Source organism: Phyllobates terribilis, unplaced genomic scaffold (genome assembly GCF_046119375.1).
Source record: "Phyllobates terribilis strain yellow unplaced genomic scaffold, ASM4611937v1 Scaffold_7__3_contigs__length_470593459, whole genome shotgun sequence".
Lineage (NCBI taxonomy): Eukaryota > Metazoa > Chordata > Amphibia > Anura > Dendrobatidae > Phyllobates > Phyllobates terribilis.
In genome coordinates, this window is record NW_027362767.1 from 19,205,492 (window position 1) to 19,225,487 (window position 19,996).

Below are 19,996 nucleotides of genomic sequence, written 5' to 3' on the forward strand. Positions count from 1 at the left end.
CATGTCTATGGAACGCTCGCTCCGTCTGCAACAAACTTTCCTTCTTCCACGATCTTTTCATCACTAAAAACTTTCCTTCCTCAGCATCATCGAATCCTGGCTCACCGCCTCTGACACGGCCTCTCCAGCTGCACTTTCCTATGGTGGATTCCATCTTTCTCACACACCCCGCCTCATTGGCAAGCATGGTGGAGGAGTAGGTTTCCTCCTGCCAGATAACTGCTCCTTCACCCAAATCCCACTGCCGCCCTCCATTACTCCCCCCTCTTTTGAGGTGCATTGTGTGCGCATCTACTCCCCCCCCAACCTGCAACTGGCCATCATTTACCGCCCCCCAGAACCAGCCACCACCTTAGACGACTTCACCACCTGGCTGCTTCACTTCCTTTCCGGTGACATCCCCACTATCATCATGGGCGACTTCAACATCCCCATTGACACTTCCCACTCATCTGTCTCCAAGCTCCTATCCCTCACTTCCTCCTTCAGCCTTGCTCAATGGTCTTCTGCCCCCACTCATAAAGACGACCACACACTGGACCTCATCTTCACCCGCCTCTGTTCCCTATCTAACCTCTGTAACTCACCCCTCCCTCTCTCTGACCACGACCTCCTCACATTCTCTACCCTCTCCTCTCCAGGTGCACAATCCCCAATCCATAAACTTACACACCCTCGCAGAAATCTTAAACACCTTGACCTGCACTCACTCTCTGAATCCCTTCTCCCTCTTACAGACATAAGTTCCTTACAGGATGCAGATGTTGCTGCCACTTTATATAACACCACAACAGCTGCAGCTCTCAATTCGGTCGCCCCTTTCACACATACTAAAGCTCGCAGAATCAACAGGCAACCCTGGCACACCAGCCTGACTAAAGAACTGAGGCGGATCTCCAGGGTTGCTGAGCGTAGATAGAAAAGGTCCCACTCCAATGAGCACTTCATCACATTCAAACAGTCCCTCACTACTTTGAAGTCCACACTCACTGCAGCAAAACAAACCTACTTCTCTTCTCTCATATCCTCCCTGTCTATTCAGTACTTTCAATTCTCCCCTCCGTCCCCCAGCGCCTCCTGCCTCTCCTCTCATCTTGCCTCATTCTTCAAGCACAAGATTGACACCGTCAGACAAAGCTTTCGCCTAAAGTACCCACATCCCCTCCTCATATCTACTCTATCCTTCTCCAAAACCAGCTTCTCCGCCATTATGGAAGATCAACTTTCCTCTTTACTCTCAAAGTCACACCTCATCACCTGTGAACTTGGCCCAGTCTCGTCCCACCTCATCCCTAACCTTACCACAGTCTTCATCCCAACCCTAACCCACCTCTTCAACCTGTCACTAACAACTGGTGTCTTCCCCTCACGCTTCAAACATGCCTCGATCACCCCCATCCTCAAAAAGCCCTCCCTTGACCCATCCTCTCTGACTAGCTACCACCCCATATCACTTCTCCCCTTTGCTTCAAAACTACTGGAACAAAACGTCCACCTTGAACTGTCCTCCCACCTCTCCTCCTGCTCCCTCTTTGATCGCTTACAATCTGGCTTCTGACCGCACCATTCTACTGAAACTGCACTGACTAAAGTCACCAACGACCTACTGACCGCCAAACCCAAGCGACACTACCCTGTCCTCCTCCTCCACTTGGACCTGTCCTCCTCCTCCTGGACCTGTCATCTGCCTTCCCCTCCTCCTAGACCTGTCCTCCTCCTCCTGGACCTGTCATCTGCCTTTGACACAGTGGACCATTCCCTCTTACTACAGACTCTCTCATCTCTTGGCATCACAGACTTGGCCCTATCTTGGATCTCCTCATACCTAACAGACCGGACATTCAACGTCTCCCACTCACACACCACCTTCTCATCTCGCCCCATATCTGTCGGTGTCCCCCAAGGTTCAGTTCTAGGACCTCTGCTCTTCTCCATCTACACCTTAGGCCTGGGACAGCTCATAGAGTCTCACGGCTTTCAGTATCACCTCTATGCTGATGACACACAGATCTACCTCTCTGGACCGGATATCTCCTCCCTACTAACCAGAATCCCACAATGTCTGTCCGCCATCTCATCCTTCTTCTCTGCTAGATTTCTAAAACTTAACATGGACAAAACAGAATTCATCATCTTTCCCTTATCTCATTCACCCCCCCCATCTGACCTATCCATCAAAGTCAATGGCTGCCCACTCTCCCCATTCCCACAAGCTCGCTGCCTCAGGGTAACCCTGGACTCTGATCTCTCCTTCACACCTCATATCCAAGCCCTTTCCACTTCCTGCCGACTCCAACTCAAAACTATCTCCCAGATCCGCACATTCCTCAACCACGAATCTGCAAAAACACCAGTGCACGCCCTCATCATCTCCCGCCTCAACTACTGCAACCTCCTGCTCTGTGGCCCCTCTAACACTCTCGCCCCTCTCCAGTATATCCTAAACTCTGCTGCCCGAAAAATCCACCTGTCCCCCCGCTATTCCCCAGCCTCCCCCCTCTATCAATCCCTTCACTGGCTCCCCATTGCCCAGAGACTCCAGTTCTAAACCCTAACCATGACATACAAAGCCATCCACAACCTGTCTCCTCCATACATCTGTGACCTAGTCTCCCGGTACTTACCTGCACGCAGCCTCCGATCCTCACAAGATCTCCTTCTCTACTTCCCTCTTATCTCCTCTTCCCACAATCGCATACAAGATTTCTCCCGTGCTTCCCCCCTACTCTGGAACTCTCTACCCCAACATATCAGACTCTCGCCTACCATGGAAACCTTCAAAACCTGAAGACCCACCTCTTCCGACAAGCCTACAACCTGCAGTAACCCTCGCTCCACCATACCGCTGCACGACCAGCCCTACCCTCACCTACTGTATCCTCACCCATCCCTTGTAGTCTGTGAGCCCTCACGGGCAGGGTCCTCGCTCCTCCTGTACCAGTCGGCGTCCCATTTCTTTAAAGATCATTGTAATTGTTTCTGCTATGTGTACCCCATTTTTCACATGTAAAGCTCCATGGAATTAATGGCGCTATAATAATTAATAATAATGAGGGTGATGAGCCTGCTCTCCGCTATTGCTCCATCCCTGGGTTGCAGCGACACCTAGTGGACACAGAGATCCCTGCAGTTTGTGACCCCTATAGAAGCGGAGATCTCAGCACTGCAGCCCCTCTAGTCCTGCGTCTGTGCCCTTCTGCCTATATAACGCTGCCGCCCCGTCCTGGCAGGTGGGGGTCTGATCGGACGCAAGGCTTGTATCGGCAGCGGCTCCAAGATTGACACTATGATGTGCGTGGTGTACGGATGGACGGAGGAGATGTCCTTCTCGGGAACCTCCACCGGAGACGTCTGTATCTGGAGAGACCTGTTCCTGATGAAGACCGTGAAGGCGCACGATGGGCCGGTGTTCAGCATGCATGCCCTGGACAAGGTGAGAAGACCCCCGGACAACAACTCCCATCATTCATTGCAATCAGTCATGTTCAGTCTTGAGGTTATATCACTGCTTCTACTCCAGTCACATCCAAAGCTGAACGCTCGATTCTGCTGGGCTCGCTTGGAAGCTCAGATATTAGGGGGGGTCCCGCGGCTGACTGAGTGGAAATCATTAGCAGCCGGATCCCAGGGAAATCCACTGGTGTCTGATTGGAGCACAGATTAGTTTCCTTTATGCTTCAATTTCTCTGTACAGTAAAGATCTCTGCTTGCTGTCAGTTAATGGGAACAGTCTTGTCACAGTGCATCATTCTAGATCAGGGACCGCCAACCTTTGGCTCCTGGTAACACGTACTACAATTCCAACATTGCTTGGACTTGTGGCGACTGAGAGTTGTAATACCACAGTATCTGAGGGGACGAAGGTTGCTGACCCCTGATCAATCTGTAACGGAAAAGCCCCTGCAGCACAATCCTCCCCCTCCGTGCTGGCGAGGTGCTGAATGCCCCCGATGCATACTGTGGCTGAGTACAGTCTTTCCTATCTCAGGGCTTTGTGACTGGCGGGAAGGACGGAGTGGTGGCGCTCTGGGATGATTCCTTTGAACGATGCCTCAAAACCTACGCAATCAAGAGGGCTGCACTGGCGCCAGGGTCTAAAGGTGACAAGATCACCGGCCGCAGACACACACTGACTGCAACACACACTGACTGCAACAATCACACACATTAATTGCTCCACACCCGGACAGAACGCAACATTCATGCACTATGACTGCAAGCGTACATTGCTTGTACCTTGCAAGCACACCACACACACATTAACCACTCCGTGCACTCTGACTGCTCCGCACACATCATCTGCTCCATGCACTCTGACCGCTCCACACACATCAACTGCTCCGTGCACTCTGACCGCTCCGCACACATCATCTGCTCCGTGCACTCTGACCGCTCCGCACGCACTACTTACCGCGCACTCTGACCGCTCCGCACACACTACTCACCGCGCACTCTGACCGCTCCGCACACACTACTCACCGCGCACTCTGACCGCTCCGCACACACTACTCACCGCGCACTCTGACCGCTCCGCACACACTACTCACCGCGCACTCTGACCACTCCGCACACACTGGCTGCATCATGCACTCTGACTGCAAATGTACACTGCTTGCACACCACACACATCGACCACTCTGCGCACTCTAACCGCTCCGCACACACTACTCACCACGCACTCTGACCGCTCTGCACACACTACTCACCGCGCACTCTGACCGCTCCGCACACACTACTCACCGCGCACTCTGACCGCTCCGCACACACTACTCACCACGCACTCTGACCGCTCCGCACACACTACTCACCACGCACTCTGACCGCTCCGCACACACTACTCACCACGTACTCTGACCGCTCCGCACACACTGGCTGCATCATGCACTCTGACTGCAAATGTACACTGCTTGCACACCACACACATCGACCACTCTGCGCACTCTGACCGCTCCGCACACACTACTCACCGCGCACTCTGACCGCTCCGCACACACTACTCACCACGCACTCTGACCGCTCCGCACACACTACTCACCGCGCACTCTGACCGCTCCGCACACACTACTCACCGCGCACTCTGACCGCTCCGCACACACTACTCACCGCGCACTCTGACCGCTCCGCACACACTACTCACCGCGCACTCTGACCGCTCCGCACACACTACTCACCACGTACTCTGACCGCTCCGCACACACTACTCACCACGCACTCTGACCGCTCCGCACACACTACTCACCGCGCACTCTGACCGCTCCGCACACACTACTCACCGCGCACTCTGACCGCTCCGCACACACTACTCACCACGCACTCTGACCGCTCCGCACACACTACTCACCACGCACTCTGACCGCTCCGCACACACTGGCTGCATCATGCACTCTGACTGCAAATGTACACTGCTTGCACACCACACACATCGACCACTCTGCGCACTCTGACCGCTCCGCAGACACTGGCCGCACCATGTACTCTGACGACTTCACAGTCCACACACACTGTCCGCACTGCGCACTCTGACCGCACTGGTCACCACTCTGGCCACACACTGACTGCACTGCACATGCATGTGCGGACTGTATTGTACACAGTGCACTGACTGCACTGACTATGTACCTGTCCCCACGTGACTGAGGTGATCGCACCCCGACCTCCTTCATCTCTATTCCAGGGCTGCTCCTAGAAGACAACCCGTCCATACGTGCCATATCTCTGGGACACGGCCATATCCTAGTGGGAACGAAGAATGGGGAGATCCTGGAGGTGGACAAGAGCGGACCAGTCACCCTGCTTGTCCAGGTAACCGCCTGCAGTTCCGGTCTTTCACTTTGCACCTTTTTCTTTAATACTCTGTGCTGCTGTAGCACTGGATTGCTTAGTGTTCGGTCTCTGCTCGGCTCCATACAGTTCATGACTGGGCCCCAATCTTATGTATCTCAAGCAGATCTCCAGCCTGCTCCCTCTGAATAAACCCCATCCCTTCTTTTAGGACCCCCCACCTCAGTCTGGATTCTCCCTCTGAATAAACTCGATCCCCTCTTTTTAGGGTCCTCTTCTCGGTCTGGATGCAGCAATTTCTTGAAGATCTTCTTTTAACAAGTCGTTTTTTCATCAAGTTAATAATCTTTTGTTCTAACTTATACACAACAGACAATGTAAAGTAGGCTGCAGTGTAAAGCATGGGGGATAGACAGAGCAGCAGGTTGTTCTTAGTCTACTCCAGACTCCAGTAAAGTGTAACATTATATAATTTTCCCAATGGCTCCTGATATCCTCTGTCTGGTGCCCCCGGGTGCTGTCTTACCCACTCTCATGCCTCCTGTATTATGCAGGGACACATGGAGGGCGAGGTCTGGGGTCTCGCCGCCCACCCTCATCTACCAATCTGTGCCACTGTGAGCGATGACAAGACTCTGCGCATCTGGGACCTGTCCCCCAGTCACTGCATGCTGGCCGTGCGCAAGCTCAAGAAGGGTAAGAAGAACGAGGAATTGCACTGTGAGCGATTCTCCAAGATACAACCTCTACCAGGTTCAGTCTCATTACATGTAGATCACCACACAGCTGAGCATTTGTTACAGTGTATCAGAGTGTCCAATCTAGACAATCCTCTGACTCCTGGGGGTTGTTACATTGTATCAGTCTGTGCAGCAGAGGTGCCTATGCTGACACATTGTAACAATGCAGACAATACTGAGGAATTGGCGCACAATACGTTTTGTCATGGGGGCTTGGGAGAGAGGGTTGTCATAAGTGGTGAGAGGTCATCAGAGCGATGGTTGTCATAAGTGGTGGAAGGTCATCAGAGCGATGGTTGTCATAAGTGGTGGGAGGTCATCAGAGCGATGGTTGTCCCAGCAGTGGATTGTCAGAATGAGAGTTGTCAGAAAGGAGGGGGCATCGGGATGGATGGTAATCGGGGAGGGAGGGGGTTGTCAGAGTGACGGGGGTGTCAGAACGAGGGTTGTCAGAAAGGGCAGGGTAATCAGATCGATGGTCATTGGGAGGGAGTTGTCGGAGAAGGGTTGTCAGAGTGTGGGGGGGTCTCAAAGGGTCTTTGAAGCGGGGGTTGTCAGAGCGAGGGCTATCGGAGCAATGGTTGTCAGAGTGTGGGGGTGTCGGCGAGGATTGTCAGAAAGGGCAGGGTCATTGGATCGATGGTCATCTGGAGGGGGCTGTCGGAGAAGGGTTGTCAGATTGTGGGGGTGTCAGAGCGAGGGTCTTTGGAGCGGGGGCTTCCATATGAGTGACGGGCTCTGTGCTGCCCCCAGGTGGCCGGTGCTGTTCCTTCTCCCCGGATGGCAAGGCTTTGGCCGTGGGCCTCAATGACGGAAGCTTCCTGATCGTGAACGCTGACACGCTGGAGGACTTGGTGTCGTTTCACCACCGGAAGGACGTGATCTCGGACATCCGCTTCTCCCCCGGTGAGTTGATGCCCCGTCGCTCGGTGCCGTCTCGCGCTCCTGGGCGCCGCTCTGATCGAGTTTTGTTTCAGTGACCGGGAAATACTTGGCCGTCGCCTCCTACGACAACTTTGTGGACATCTACAACGTGATGAGCAGCAAACGGGTCGGCGTGTGCAAGGGCTCGTCCAGCTACATCACCCACCTGGACTGGGACACGAGGGGTGAGCGCTGCGCCGGGGGTCACTTCTGAATCTCGTCTTATAACTTCTATGCTGAACAGCAAGTCTAATCCTCCAGTCACAGCCAAAGCCGCAAATAACAAGACTTTGCTGTTTCCTGGGTGCAGTGCATCGTGGGAGCTGTTAGAGCTGCTTTCTTATAGACACAGCACCACACCTGTGCACAGGCTGAGTCTGGTGTTGCAGCTTTGCTCCATTGAAGAGTTTGACTCATGAGCAATACTGCATATGACCTGTGTTTAGGGTGGCGCTGTTTCTTATAAAAATGTAGACTAACCGCAGCCAGCAGAATCGTGATTGCTGTTCTGGTTGTGACTGATGCAATTAGAGTAAAGCAAATCTTCTGCTTATTTCTGAGGCTGTAGGAGCTCTTATCTCACTGCTGCCCCCTGCTGGCTGAGTCTGTGCTTTTCTGCAGTTCATTGTGGTATATGTGGTGTTTCCCCTCACAGTGCAGGAAGTGATGGGGTCTCGGTGGCGCCCCCTGGTGCTCAGTCACTTCTTTGTTCTTCCTAGGTAAACTCCTCCAGGTGAACACTGGTGCTAAGGAGCAGCTGTTTTTTGAGGCCCCACGAGGGAAGCGACAAATGATTCCAGCTCACGAGGTAAGATGGGGGGATCACAAGTATCCGCAGTATTAGGGAGCCCCCCCAAGGTCCCGTGGGTGCTGAGCTTTCTATTTCCCAGGTAGAAAAAATGTCCTGGTCGTCTTGGACAAGTGTCCTGGGTCCGAGCTGCGAGGGGATCTGGCCGGTAATCGGGGAGGTCAGCGACGTGACGGCCGCCGCACTCAGCAACGACAGCAAAATCCTCGCAACCGGGGACGACTTCGGATTCGTGAAGCTTTTCCGTTATCCGGTGAAAGTAAGAATCAATGTAAACTAGAAATGCAGCAGAGCCGGACGTGTACAGATAATGTAATAATGTCACCTGCAGTCCTATGTAACACCACAGATAACAGTGATAACTCCCTGAGTACAGATAATGTAGTAGATGTCACCTGCAGTCCTATGTAACACCACAGATAACACAGTGATATCTCTCTGAGTACAGATAATGTAGTAGATGTCACCTGCAGTCCTATGTAACACCACAGATAACACAGTGATAACTCTCTGAGTACAGATAATGTAGTAGATGTCACCTGCAGTCCTATGTAACACTACAGATAACACAGTGATAACTCTCTGAGTACAGATAATGTAGTAAATGTCACCTGCAGTCCTATGTAACACCACAGATAACAGTGATAACTCTCTGAGTACAGATAATGTAGTAGATGTCACCTGCAGTCCTATGTAACACCACAGATAACACAGTGATAACTCTCTGAGTACAGATAATGTAGTAGATGTCACCTGCAGTCCTATGTAACACCACAGATAACACAGTGATATCTCTCTGAGTACAGATAATGTAGTAGATGTCACCTGCAGTCCTATGTAACACCACAGATAACACAGTGATAACTCTCTGACTACAGATAATGTAGTAGATGTCACCTGCAGTCCTATGTAACACCACAGATAACACAGTGATAACTCCCTGAGTACAGATAATGTAGTAGATGTCACCTGCAGTCCTATGTAACCACAGATAACACAGTGATAACTCTCTGAGTACAGATAATGTAGTAGATGTCACCTGCAGTCCTATGTAACACTACAGATAACACAGTGATAACCCTCTGAGTACAGATAATGTAGTAGATGTCACCTGCAGTCCTATGTAACACCACAGATAACACAGTGATAACTCTCTGAGTACAGATAATGTAGTAGATGTCATCTGCAGTCCTATGTAACATCACAGATAACACAGTGATAACTCTCTGAGTACAGATAATGTAGTAGATGTCACCTGCAGTCCTATGTAACACCACAGATAACACAGTGATAACTCTCTGAGTACAGATAATGTAGTAGATGTCACCTGCAGTCCTATGTAACACCACAGATAACACAGTGATAACTCTCTGAGTACAGATAATGTAGTAGATGTCACCTGCAGTCCTATGTAACACCACAGATAACACAGTGATAACTCCCTGAGTACAGATAATGTAGTAGATGTCACCTGCAGTCCTATGTAACCACAGATAACACAGTGATAACTCTCTGAGTACAGATAATGTAGTAGATGTCACCTGCAGTCCTATGTAACACTACAGATAACACAGTGATAACCCTCTGAGTACAGATAATGTAGTAGATGTCACCTGCAGTCCTATGTAACACCACAGATAACACAGTGATAGCTCTCTGAGTACAGATAATGTAGTAGATGTCATCTGCAGTCCTATGTAACATCACAGATAACACAGTGATAACTCTCTGAGGACAGATAATGTAGTAGATGTCACCTGCAGTCCTATGTAACACCACAGATAACACAGTGATAACTCTCCGAGTACAGATAATGTAGTAGATGTCACCTGCAGTCCTATGTAACACCACAGATAACACAGTGATAACTCTCTGAGTACAGATAATGTAGTAGATGTCACCTGCAGTCCTATGTAACACCACAGATAACACAGTGATAACTCTCTGAGTACAGATAATGTAGTAGATGTCACCTGCAGTCCTATGTAACACCACAGATAACACAGTGATAACTCCCTGAGTACAGATAATGTAGTAGATGTCACCTGCAGTCCTATGTAACCACAGATAACACAGTGATAACTCTCTGAGTACAGATAATGTAGTAGATGTCACCTGCAGTCCTATGTAACACTACAGATAACACAGTGATAACCCTCTGAGTACAGATAATGTAGTAGATGTCACCTGCAGTCCTATGTAACACCACAGATAACACAGTGATAGCTCTCTGAGTACAGATAATGTAGTAGATGTCATCTGCAGTCCTATGTAACATCACAGATAACACAGTGATAACTCTCTGAGTACAGATAATGTAGTAGATGTCACCTGCAGTCCTATGTAACACCACAGATAACACAGTGATAACTCTCCGAGTACAGATAATGTAGTAGATGTCACCTGCAGTCCTATGTAACACCACAGATAACACAGTGATAACTCTCTGAGTACAGATAATGTAGTAGATGTCACCTGCAGTCCTATGTAACACCTCGGATAAGACAGTAATTGAGCACAGATGATGTACTAGATGTTACCTGCAGTCCTATGTAACACCACAGATAACACAGTGATAACTCCGAGTACAGATAATGTAGTAGATGTCACCTGCAGTCCTATGTAACACCACAGATAACACAGTGATAACTCTCTGAGTACAGATAATGTAGTAGATGTCACCTGCAGTCCTATGTAACACTACAGATAACACAGTGATAACTCTCTGAGTACAGATAATGTAGTAGATGTCACCTGCAGTCCTATGTAACACCACAGATAACACAGTGATAAATCTCTGAGTACAGATAATGTAGTAGATATCACCTGCAGTCCTATGTAACACCACAGATAACACAGTGATAACTCTCTGAGTACAGATAATGTAGTAGATGTCACCTGCAGTCCTATGTAACACCACAGATAACACAGTGATAAATCTCTGAGTACAGATAATGTAGTAGATGTCACCTGCAGTCCTATGTAACACCACAGATAACACAGTGATAAATCTCTGAGTACAGATAATGTAGTAGATATCACCTGCAGTCCTATGTAACATCACAGATAACACAGTGATAACTCTCTGAGTACAGATAATGTAGTAGATATCACCTGCAGTCCTATGTAACACCACAGATAACACAGTGATAAATCTCTGAGTACAGATAATGTAGTAGATGTCACCTGCAGTCCTATGTAACACTACAGATGATAGAGTAGATGGCATCTGCAGTCCTATGTAACACTGGTCACTTGTTCTATTTCTCAGGGGAAGTTTGGGAAGTTTAAGCGGTATGTGGCTCACTCCTCGCACGTCACTAACCTGCGCTGGATCCATGATGACGGGCTCCTGGTCAGTGTTGGGGGCCCCGACACCTCGTTAATGCTCTGGACTCATGAAGTGGAAGGACACCGCGAGATGAGACAGTGCGACAGTGAGGAGTCTGACATAGACTCGGAGGAGGATGGAGGTACAGGAGAGGATAGGAGAATGATGGGGGTAGTGGTAGCACGAGCCCCTGTCCTGTGGGTGACAACCTTTCTGGCTCCTCAGCAGTTGTCACCCAGCTTTCCTGAAGTTCTGATCCTTCCCCTGTGTGTTTTTGCCGTTCAGTAGAGCTGAGTTTAGTGGAGCCCCCTGTGGTTGGGTGCGGATCTGCGGGTTTAGTGACCATTGTCATCACTTTTTCCCCAGGCTATGACAGCGACGTGACGCGGGAGAACGAGATGACGTACACCATCAAAGCCTTATCTTCCAGCATCCGGCCGACGGCGGGAACCAAACCTCACCTGCAGCAGAAGGAGCTGTCCCTGGACGAGAGGTAATGGGCGGCATCTGCAGGAGCAGCGCTCCGTACACACCCCGCATCACAGTCTGTGCCCTGAGAACCCCAGGGGTCTGCAGAGACCACCAGAACTAGTACTGCGCTCTCAGCTTAAAGGGGTTGTCCAGATGATGCATCTCCCCCCCCCCCCCACCACCGTGTTATGATGCCCCTCTCCCCTAGTGTGATGATTCTCCTCCCTCATGTTATGATGCCCCTCCCCTTTCTGATGACATCCCTCCCCCTTGTGACGATGCTCCTCCCGCATGTGAAGATGCCTCTCCTCTTAATGTGATGATGCCCCTCCCCCTTTAACCCTCTCCAGTGTGATGATGCCCAACCCCAACTTTACCCCCGCCCCTTCTCCCAGTGTGACGATGCTCCTCCCCTGTGTGATGATGCCCCTCCTCTTCCCTTCCGTCCACCTTGTGACAATGCTCCTCCCCCGTGTGATTTTGCCCCTCCCCCTCTGTGGATACAATGTATCAGGAGTGGGTCTTCTCTTTTCCGTGTTTCGCTCTGGTCACTGATGTTTCCTCTTTTTCCCTTTTTGCTTCCTTGCAGGCAGGGAGTCGTTCGGTAAGTGGTCTCCTTTGGTGGTCTCCTTGGGTGGTCATAGGGGATGATTTGTCTCGATCTGTATGGAATATGTGAGATTCCTTTTCTTTATTCTCACTTCTCTTTCTGAAAATTCTTAAAGGGGGCCTCCACCCAAACCTATGAACCGCTGCCCATCTGTCACTATTGATAACGTAGCGGCTGCTGTCACTCGTCTCGCGATTCTCCGCCACTTTGATGCCATTTCTCAGCTGTGATAACCTGTCACTTCAGTTGCATTGGCCAAAGAGGGGTTCACGCAAAATGTGGCCCAGGGCAGAATGAAAAGTAGGGCCCCAAATGCTAACATGGGGTTACCGGCCTCTGACACAGGAGACGAAGAATGATAGGGACAGAGCGATCGCTAATACAACCGCTGGCAAAATGTATGTAATCACCGGGCTCGGAGGATGTTCATTCAGTTGTTTAATGTTGTTGAAAAAAAGCAGATCACAGACATGGCACAAAACATTTCAAATGGCAACTTTAGGGCTTTAAGAAACACTAAAAGAAATCAAGATTAAAAATGTGGTACTCAGTAAGAGTATTTTTTTTTCAGACCAAGCAGAGGGAAAAAATTATGGAATCACTCAATTCTGAGGAAAAAATTATGGAATCACCCTGTAAATTTTCATTTCCAAAACTAACACCTGCATCAAATTAGATCTGCTCCTTAGTCGGCATCTAAAAAGGAGTGATCACACCTTGGAGAGCTGTTGCACCAAGTGGATTGACATGAATCATGGCTCCAACACGAGAGATGTCAATTGAAACAAAGGAGAGGATTATCAAACTCTTAAAAGAAGGTAAATCATCACGCAATGTTGCAAAAGATGTTGGTTGTTCACAGCTGTGTCTAAAATCTGGACCAAATACAAACAGCATGGGAAGGTTGTTAAAGGCAAACATACTGGTAGACCAAGGAAGACATCAAAGCATCAAGACCGGATACTTAAAGCAATAGGTCTCCAAAACAGGAAATGCACAACAAAACAAATGAGGAACGACTGGAAGGAAACTGGAGTCAATGTCTGTGACCGAACTGTAAGAAACAGCCTAAAGGAAATGGGATTTACATACAGAAAAGCTAAACATAAGCCATCATTAACACCTAAACAGAAAAAAACAAGGTTGCAATGGGCTAAGGAAAAGCAATCGTGGATGACTGGATGAAAGTCATATTCAGTCATGGATCCTGAATCTGCATTGGGCAAGGTGATGATGCTGGAACTTTTGTTTGGTGCCGTTCCAATGAGATTTATAAAGATGACGGCATGAAGAGAACATGCAAATTTCCACAGTCATTGATGATATGGGGCTGCATGTCAGGTAAAGGCACTGGGGAGATGGCTGTCATTACATCTTCAATGAATGCCCAAGTTTACATTGATATTTTAGACAGTTTTCTTATCCCATCAATTGAAAGGATGTTTGGGGATGATGACATCATGTTTCAAGATGATAATGCATCCTGCCATAGAGTAAAAACTGTGAAAACATTCCTTGGAAGAAGACACATAAGGTCAATGTCATGGCCTGCAAATAGTCCAGATCTCAATCCAATTGAAAATCTTTGGTGGAAGTTGAAGAAAATGGTCCATGACAAAGCTCCAACCTGCAAAGCTGATCTGGCAACAGCAATCAGAGAAAGTTGGAGCCAGATTGATGAAGAGTACTGTTTGTCACTCATTAAGTCCATGCCTCAGAGACTGCAAACTGTTATTAAAGCCAGAGGTGGTGCAACAAAATACTAGTGATGTATTGGAGTGTTCTTTTGTGTGTTTGTTTTTCATGATTCCATAATTTTTTCCTCATAATTGAGTGATTCCATAATTTTTTTCCCTCTGCTTGGTCTGAAAAAAATTACCCTTACTGAGTACCACATTTTTAATCTTGATTTCTTTTAGTGTTTCTTAAAGCCCTAAAGTTGCCATTTGAAATGACTTTAGTTTTGTGCCATGTCTGTGATCTGCTTTTTTTCAACAACATTAAACAACTGAATGAACATCCTCCGAGCCCGGTGATTCCATAATTTTTGCCAGGGCTTGTAGAGCAGGATGACATTCTCGGCAGCTCGTGTGCTGTTTACAATGAGAGATCTGTTACATCCACAGGCGCACACCCTATGCTACATACCGTGTGTTACATACACACACACCGTGCTGCACACCATATGTTACACACACGCACACTCGATGCTACATACTGTATGTTACATACACACACACCGTGCTGCACACCATATGTTACACACATGCACACTCTATGCTACATACTGTATGTTACACATACACCGTGCTGCACACTGTTACAAACACGCACACTCTATGCTGCACACTGTATGTTACATGCACACACACACACTGTGTTACATACACACACTCTGCTACATAAACACACGCCCCACGTTGCACACACTCCATGCTGTACACCATCTGTTACACCATTCTGCCTTCTCCTTTTTAGTTTCTCCAACTCCCGTAGGGTGAAGTACCTTCAGTCATGTGACCATGTTGTAACCAAAGGTCCTTATACACTTCTAGTCTGGGGAACTGCGCTGATAGTACACAACTTTTATTATCTGTGCAGTGTCTCTTTTGTAAAGGCTGACTGCCCCAAATAAACCGGACCACTGAACTTACAAATGTACGGTTATGTTGGAAGTCCCTTTGTAAATGGGGGCCCTGGACAATTGCCCAATTTTCCTCACCTAATGCCAACTTTGTATCAGTGCGCCAAGAATGATTGTAAAAGTCTACACACCCTCTAAAAAAGTGATGAGTTCTTGCAGCCCTGGACTGCTGGTTGTCTGGGGGTCCTGGGGTCCTGTCCTAACATCATACTTGGCAACTTTTGGAAATTGTCTCCAGCTAAATTTGTGAGTGCAGCACGCAGGGATAAGTCACACCACTATTTACAAACCCCATCCCCTCCCCCCAATGTAGCAAAGGTACAACAGGCGGTACATGGAGCGGGACACTAGGAAACCCGCACACCTATAGCAGGAGCATTAACGGTGGACACCTGGAGGGGGAGCTCTGCGGAGGGGCAAATAGACAAAGCTGAAGACTGCGAGGAGCAGAGGTGTATATGATAGGAGGAGACTGTGTGGCCGAGTACCGGGCCGACCACTGCTGCCACCAGGGTAGAGTATAGCACCGGGGGCAGCGACTGGTGCCACAGAATCAGCGGTCAGGTAGCGCTGCTTTCCGGTGAGCGGTCAGGTAGCGCTGCTTTCTGGTGAGCGGTCAGGTAGCGCTGCTTTCCAGTGAGCGGTCAGGTAGCGCTGCTTTCCGGTGAGCGGTCAGGTAGCGCTGCTTTCCGGTGAGCGGTCAGATAGCGCTGCTTTCCGGTGAGCGGTCAGGTAGCTCTGCTTTCTGGTCAGCGGTCAGGTAGAGCTGCTTTCCGGTGAGCGGTCAGGTAGCGCTGCTTTCCGGTGAGCGGTCAGGTAGCTCTGCTTTCCGGTCAGCGGTCAGGTAGAGCTGCTTTCCGGTGAGCGGTCAGGTAGCGCTGCTTTCCGGTGAGCGGTCAGGTAGCGCTGCTTTCCGGTGAGCGGTCAGGTAGCTCTGCTTTCCGGTGAGCGGTCAGGTAGCGCTGCTTTCCGGTGAGCGGTCAGGTAGCGCTGCTTTCCGGTGAGCGGTCAGGTAGCGCTGCTTTCCGGTGAGCGGTCAGGTAGCGCTGCTTTCCGGTGAGCGGTCAGGTAGTGCTGCTTTCCGTTGGTCCCGGGTGGCTCCTGTGGAATTTGGGGAATTCTCCAGGAGGACAGGGCGGGTTTCCACTTTTTCCTGGACCCTCCGGGACGTTCCAGCGGAGTTGGCACGTATACCTGAGCGATGAGGAGATGGCTCCTGTAAGCCATGTCTCTGGGATTGTGCTGCCTTGGTCCGGATCTCATTGTGTCGCTCTCGGATGTAGCAGATCTGAGCTGTCTTCACGTTTCTAGTCTCCGCCATTCGCTATTCCTGTGTAATTCTTATCTTTCTCTTACCCGCTGCTGTGTAGAGGTTCCAGGTAAATCTCTCGGTGCCCCTCCATCACCGCTCCTGAATGCCATTGATACACCTCACCCATCATCACTGCCCAGGCTGTAATCATGACCCGTGCTGCCTCCTAGAGGACACTGAGGGGATCTGCAGAGCGTCGCAGTCCATGCAGCTTGCAGCCTGCTCCTGCATCATGTCTCATGGTCCGTGCCGTGCCCTTCGCTCACTCTCGGCCTCTGCAGATCGTCCTCTCGCATGAGATGAGTGACGCCCCGGCCGCCTCTTATTCTCCGTTCTCTATTTCAGACCTCCGGTTAGTAGAGCGTTACCGCAGCCCGAGAAGCTCCAGACCAACAACGTTGGGAAGAAGAAGAGGCCCATCGAGGTGAGCAAGGGGCCAACTATGGGTTCATATTCACATGTCTGGGATTATAACCCCCATCATCCATTACTATGACAATGATGGGATCCCATTGTTCTGCAGGATCTGGTGCTGGAGCTGGTGTTCGGGTACCGGGGTAAAGACTGTCGGAATAACGTGCACTATCTGAACGACGGTGCTGATATCTTGTACCACGCTGCCTCTGTCGGGATCCTGTACAATGTCGCCACAGGTAATGAATGTACAGACACGACGTCACCGCTTCATCCTCCCGCGACATCTCGCTCATTTCTTCTCTCATGTTCTAGGATCTCAGAGTTTTTACCAGGAACACACAGATGACATTTTGTGCCTCACGATAAACCAACATCCAAAGTTCATCAACATAGTGGCAACTGGCCAAGTAGGTATGTTTGTACGTAAAGCCGAGACTAAGCACCGCACCCCGAAATGTGACAATGCAGGGAGCACATGGCAAATTATACTTAATAAACCTTTTACAAATTGTTGTTATACATCGGTCTGCATCCACCACTAGGGGGAGCTCCCTGTATACAGAGATACATGATAGGATCCTGACTGCAGACACCACTAGGGGGAGCTCCCTGTATACAGAGATACATGATAAGATTCTGTATGCAGCTACCACTAGGGGGAGCTCCCTGTATACAGCGCTACATGATAAGATCCTGTCTGCAGCCACCACTAGGGGGAGCTCCCTGTATACAGAGATACATGATAAGATCCTGTCTGCAGCCACCAATAGAGGGAGCTCCCTGTATACAGAGATACATGATAAGATCCTGTCTGCAGTCACCACTAGGGGGAGCTCCCTGTATACAGAGATACATGATAAGATCCTGTCTGCAGCCACCACTAGGGGGAGCTCCCTGTATACATTTTTATAACGCCCATTGACAAATCAATAATGTTTGACACTGATACATGGACATAATATACGGATGATTTTTATGTAGCCATTTCTTTCCTGTGATTTCAGGTGATGCAGCGGACATGTCTGGTAAGTTATACGCTTATGTATAACATATGATGAGTACATTGCTGTGTAGTTCTATAAAGGTCTGTGCACACATTCGATATTTGTAGCTGAAAAATCTGCTGTAAATACTGATGTGTTGGCAGTAAAAAAGGCTGCTCAAAATATGTGTGTTTTTGCTGCATTTTTTGCTTCTGTTTTTGCTGCATTTTTTGCTTCTGTTTTTGCTGCATTTTTTGCTTCTGTTTTTGATGCGTTTTTTGCTTCTGTTTTTGATGCGTTTTTTGCTTCTGCTTTTGATGCGTTTTTTCCCTGCCTTGGAATAGGTGATAAACGCTGCTAAAATGCAGAAAGATTTGACATGTTGCAAATACGAAACTGCTTCAAATCTGCACGAAAAAAATAAGCAACGTGTGCACGAGACTTCAGGAATGTCAATCACTTTGCTGGTACTTTAGTAAACAAAACTGCATGGAAAAAACACGTAAACACATCCGATATGTGACGTGTGCACAGACCCTTATCATTCCACATCCTATTACCCACATTTTTCAGACTATAAGGTGCATTGTATTTCCCCCAAATTTGGGAGGAAAATGTGGGTGCGTCTTATAGTTTGAATGTAGCTTACTGGGAGGTGGAGGGCGGCGGCGGCAGGAGTGGGCCGCGGCTGCGGGCATCGGGCTCGAAGCAGGGGGTGTCCCGTCGATGTGATGCTGCGGGCCCTGGACTTCAAGAAAATGTCACCGGTGAGGCAGGAGCGGAGTATCCGCTCTGCCCATTGATTTCCTGGCGGTGCGCTTCAGGAAAATTGCTGCCGGATGCGACGCATACGCCGATGTAAATCTTGGTTCTGTAGCCATTTCCTGAAGCCCGCCTCCAGGAAATCAATGGGCAGAGCGGATACTCCGCTCCTGCCTCACCGGTGACATTTTATTGAAGCCCAGGGCCCGCAGCATCACACCGCCGGGACACCCCCTCCTCCCAGACCGGGGTCCACAGCATCACCCCACCCCTGACCCCGCCGGCTTCCTGCAGCAGCGACCCTTCCTCCTGTGACCCCACACTGCCGCCCCCCTTCATGGTAAGCTACATTTGGACTATAAGACGGACCCCCATTTTATTAAAAAAAAAACTTTCCTATTTTCCTCCCCAAAATTTGGGGTGCGTCTTATCGTCCCCAAAATACAGTACATATGTGTGTGTTTGGGGTTGGGGGGCTCTCTTTTTGTTTTGTCAGTTTTTAACTACTTGTTTCCTTCAGCCTCGGCCCCCTCTATACATGTGTGGGATGCAATGAGTAAGCAGACCCTCTCTGTGCTGCGCTGCTATCACTCCAAGGGCGTCTGTTCCGTCAGCTTCAGTGCCACGGGAAAACTGCTCCTGTCTGTGGGGCTGGACCCAGAACATACGGTCACCATCTGGAAATGGCAGGAAGGTAAGTACTGAATATACAGGACAGGATGTACGTGATCTGGAGAAATGGATGGTGTATATAGGAGGGGCACTGTGGAGGAATGGATGGTGAATATAGGAGGAGCACTGTGGGGGAATGGATGGTATATAGGAGGAGGACTGTGGAGGAATGGATGGTGTATATAGGAGGAGCACTGTGGGGGAATGGATGGTGTATATAGGAGGAGCACTGTGGAGGAATGGATGGTGTATATAGGAGGAGCACTGTGGGGGAATGGATGGTGTATATAGGAGGAGCACTGTGGGGGAATGGATGGTGTATATAGGAGGAGCACTGTGGAGGAATGGATGGTGTATATAGGAGGAGCACTGTGGGGGAATGGATGGTGTATATAGGAGGAGCACTGTGGGGGAATGGATGGTGTATATAGGAGGAGCACTGTGAAGGAATGAATGGTGTATATAGGAGGAGCACTGTGGGGGAATGGATGGTATATAGGAGGAACACTGTGGAGGAATGAATGGTGTATATAGGAGGAGC

General features: G+C 49.5%; 1 protein-coding gene across 3 annotated transcripts in view; it reads left to right on the top strand.

Moving 5' to 3' along the window:
- The window catches only part of EML5 (EMAP like 5), a 197,391-nt gene that overhangs the window by 157,933 nt on the left and 19,462 nt on the right, over nt 1-19,996 (top strand). For 2 of the 3 annotated variants that reach the window (XM_073638226.1, XM_073638225.1), the window contains exons 18-33: nt 3,231-3,433; nt 3,989-4,100; nt 5,675-5,802; nt 6,336-6,477; nt 7,275-7,427; nt 7,499-7,630; nt 8,165-8,253; nt 8,336-8,512; nt 11,525-11,726; nt 11,951-12,077; nt 12,645-12,659; nt 16,967-17,045; nt 17,145-17,274; nt 17,351-17,449; nt 18,043-18,063; nt 19,304-19,477. In XM_073638226.1, the coding sequence (XP_073494327.1) occupies nt 3,231-3,433; nt 3,989-4,100; nt 5,675-5,802; nt 6,336-6,477; nt 7,275-7,427; nt 7,499-7,630; nt 8,165-8,253; nt 8,336-8,512; nt 11,525-11,726; nt 11,951-12,077; nt 12,645-12,659; nt 16,967-17,045; nt 17,145-17,274; nt 17,351-17,449; nt 18,043-18,063; nt 19,304-19,477 (1,983 nt within the window). Of the gene's footprint in view, nt 1-3,230; nt 3,434-3,988; nt 4,101-5,674; nt 5,803-6,335; nt 6,478-7,274; nt 7,428-7,498; nt 7,631-8,164; nt 8,254-8,335; nt 8,513-11,524; nt 11,727-11,950; nt 12,078-12,644; nt 12,660-16,966; nt 17,046-17,144; nt 17,275-17,350; nt 17,450-18,042; nt 18,064-19,303; nt 19,478-19,996 lie in introns of those variants that run through there. The other variant, XM_073638227.1, reaches the window with a different exon arrangement.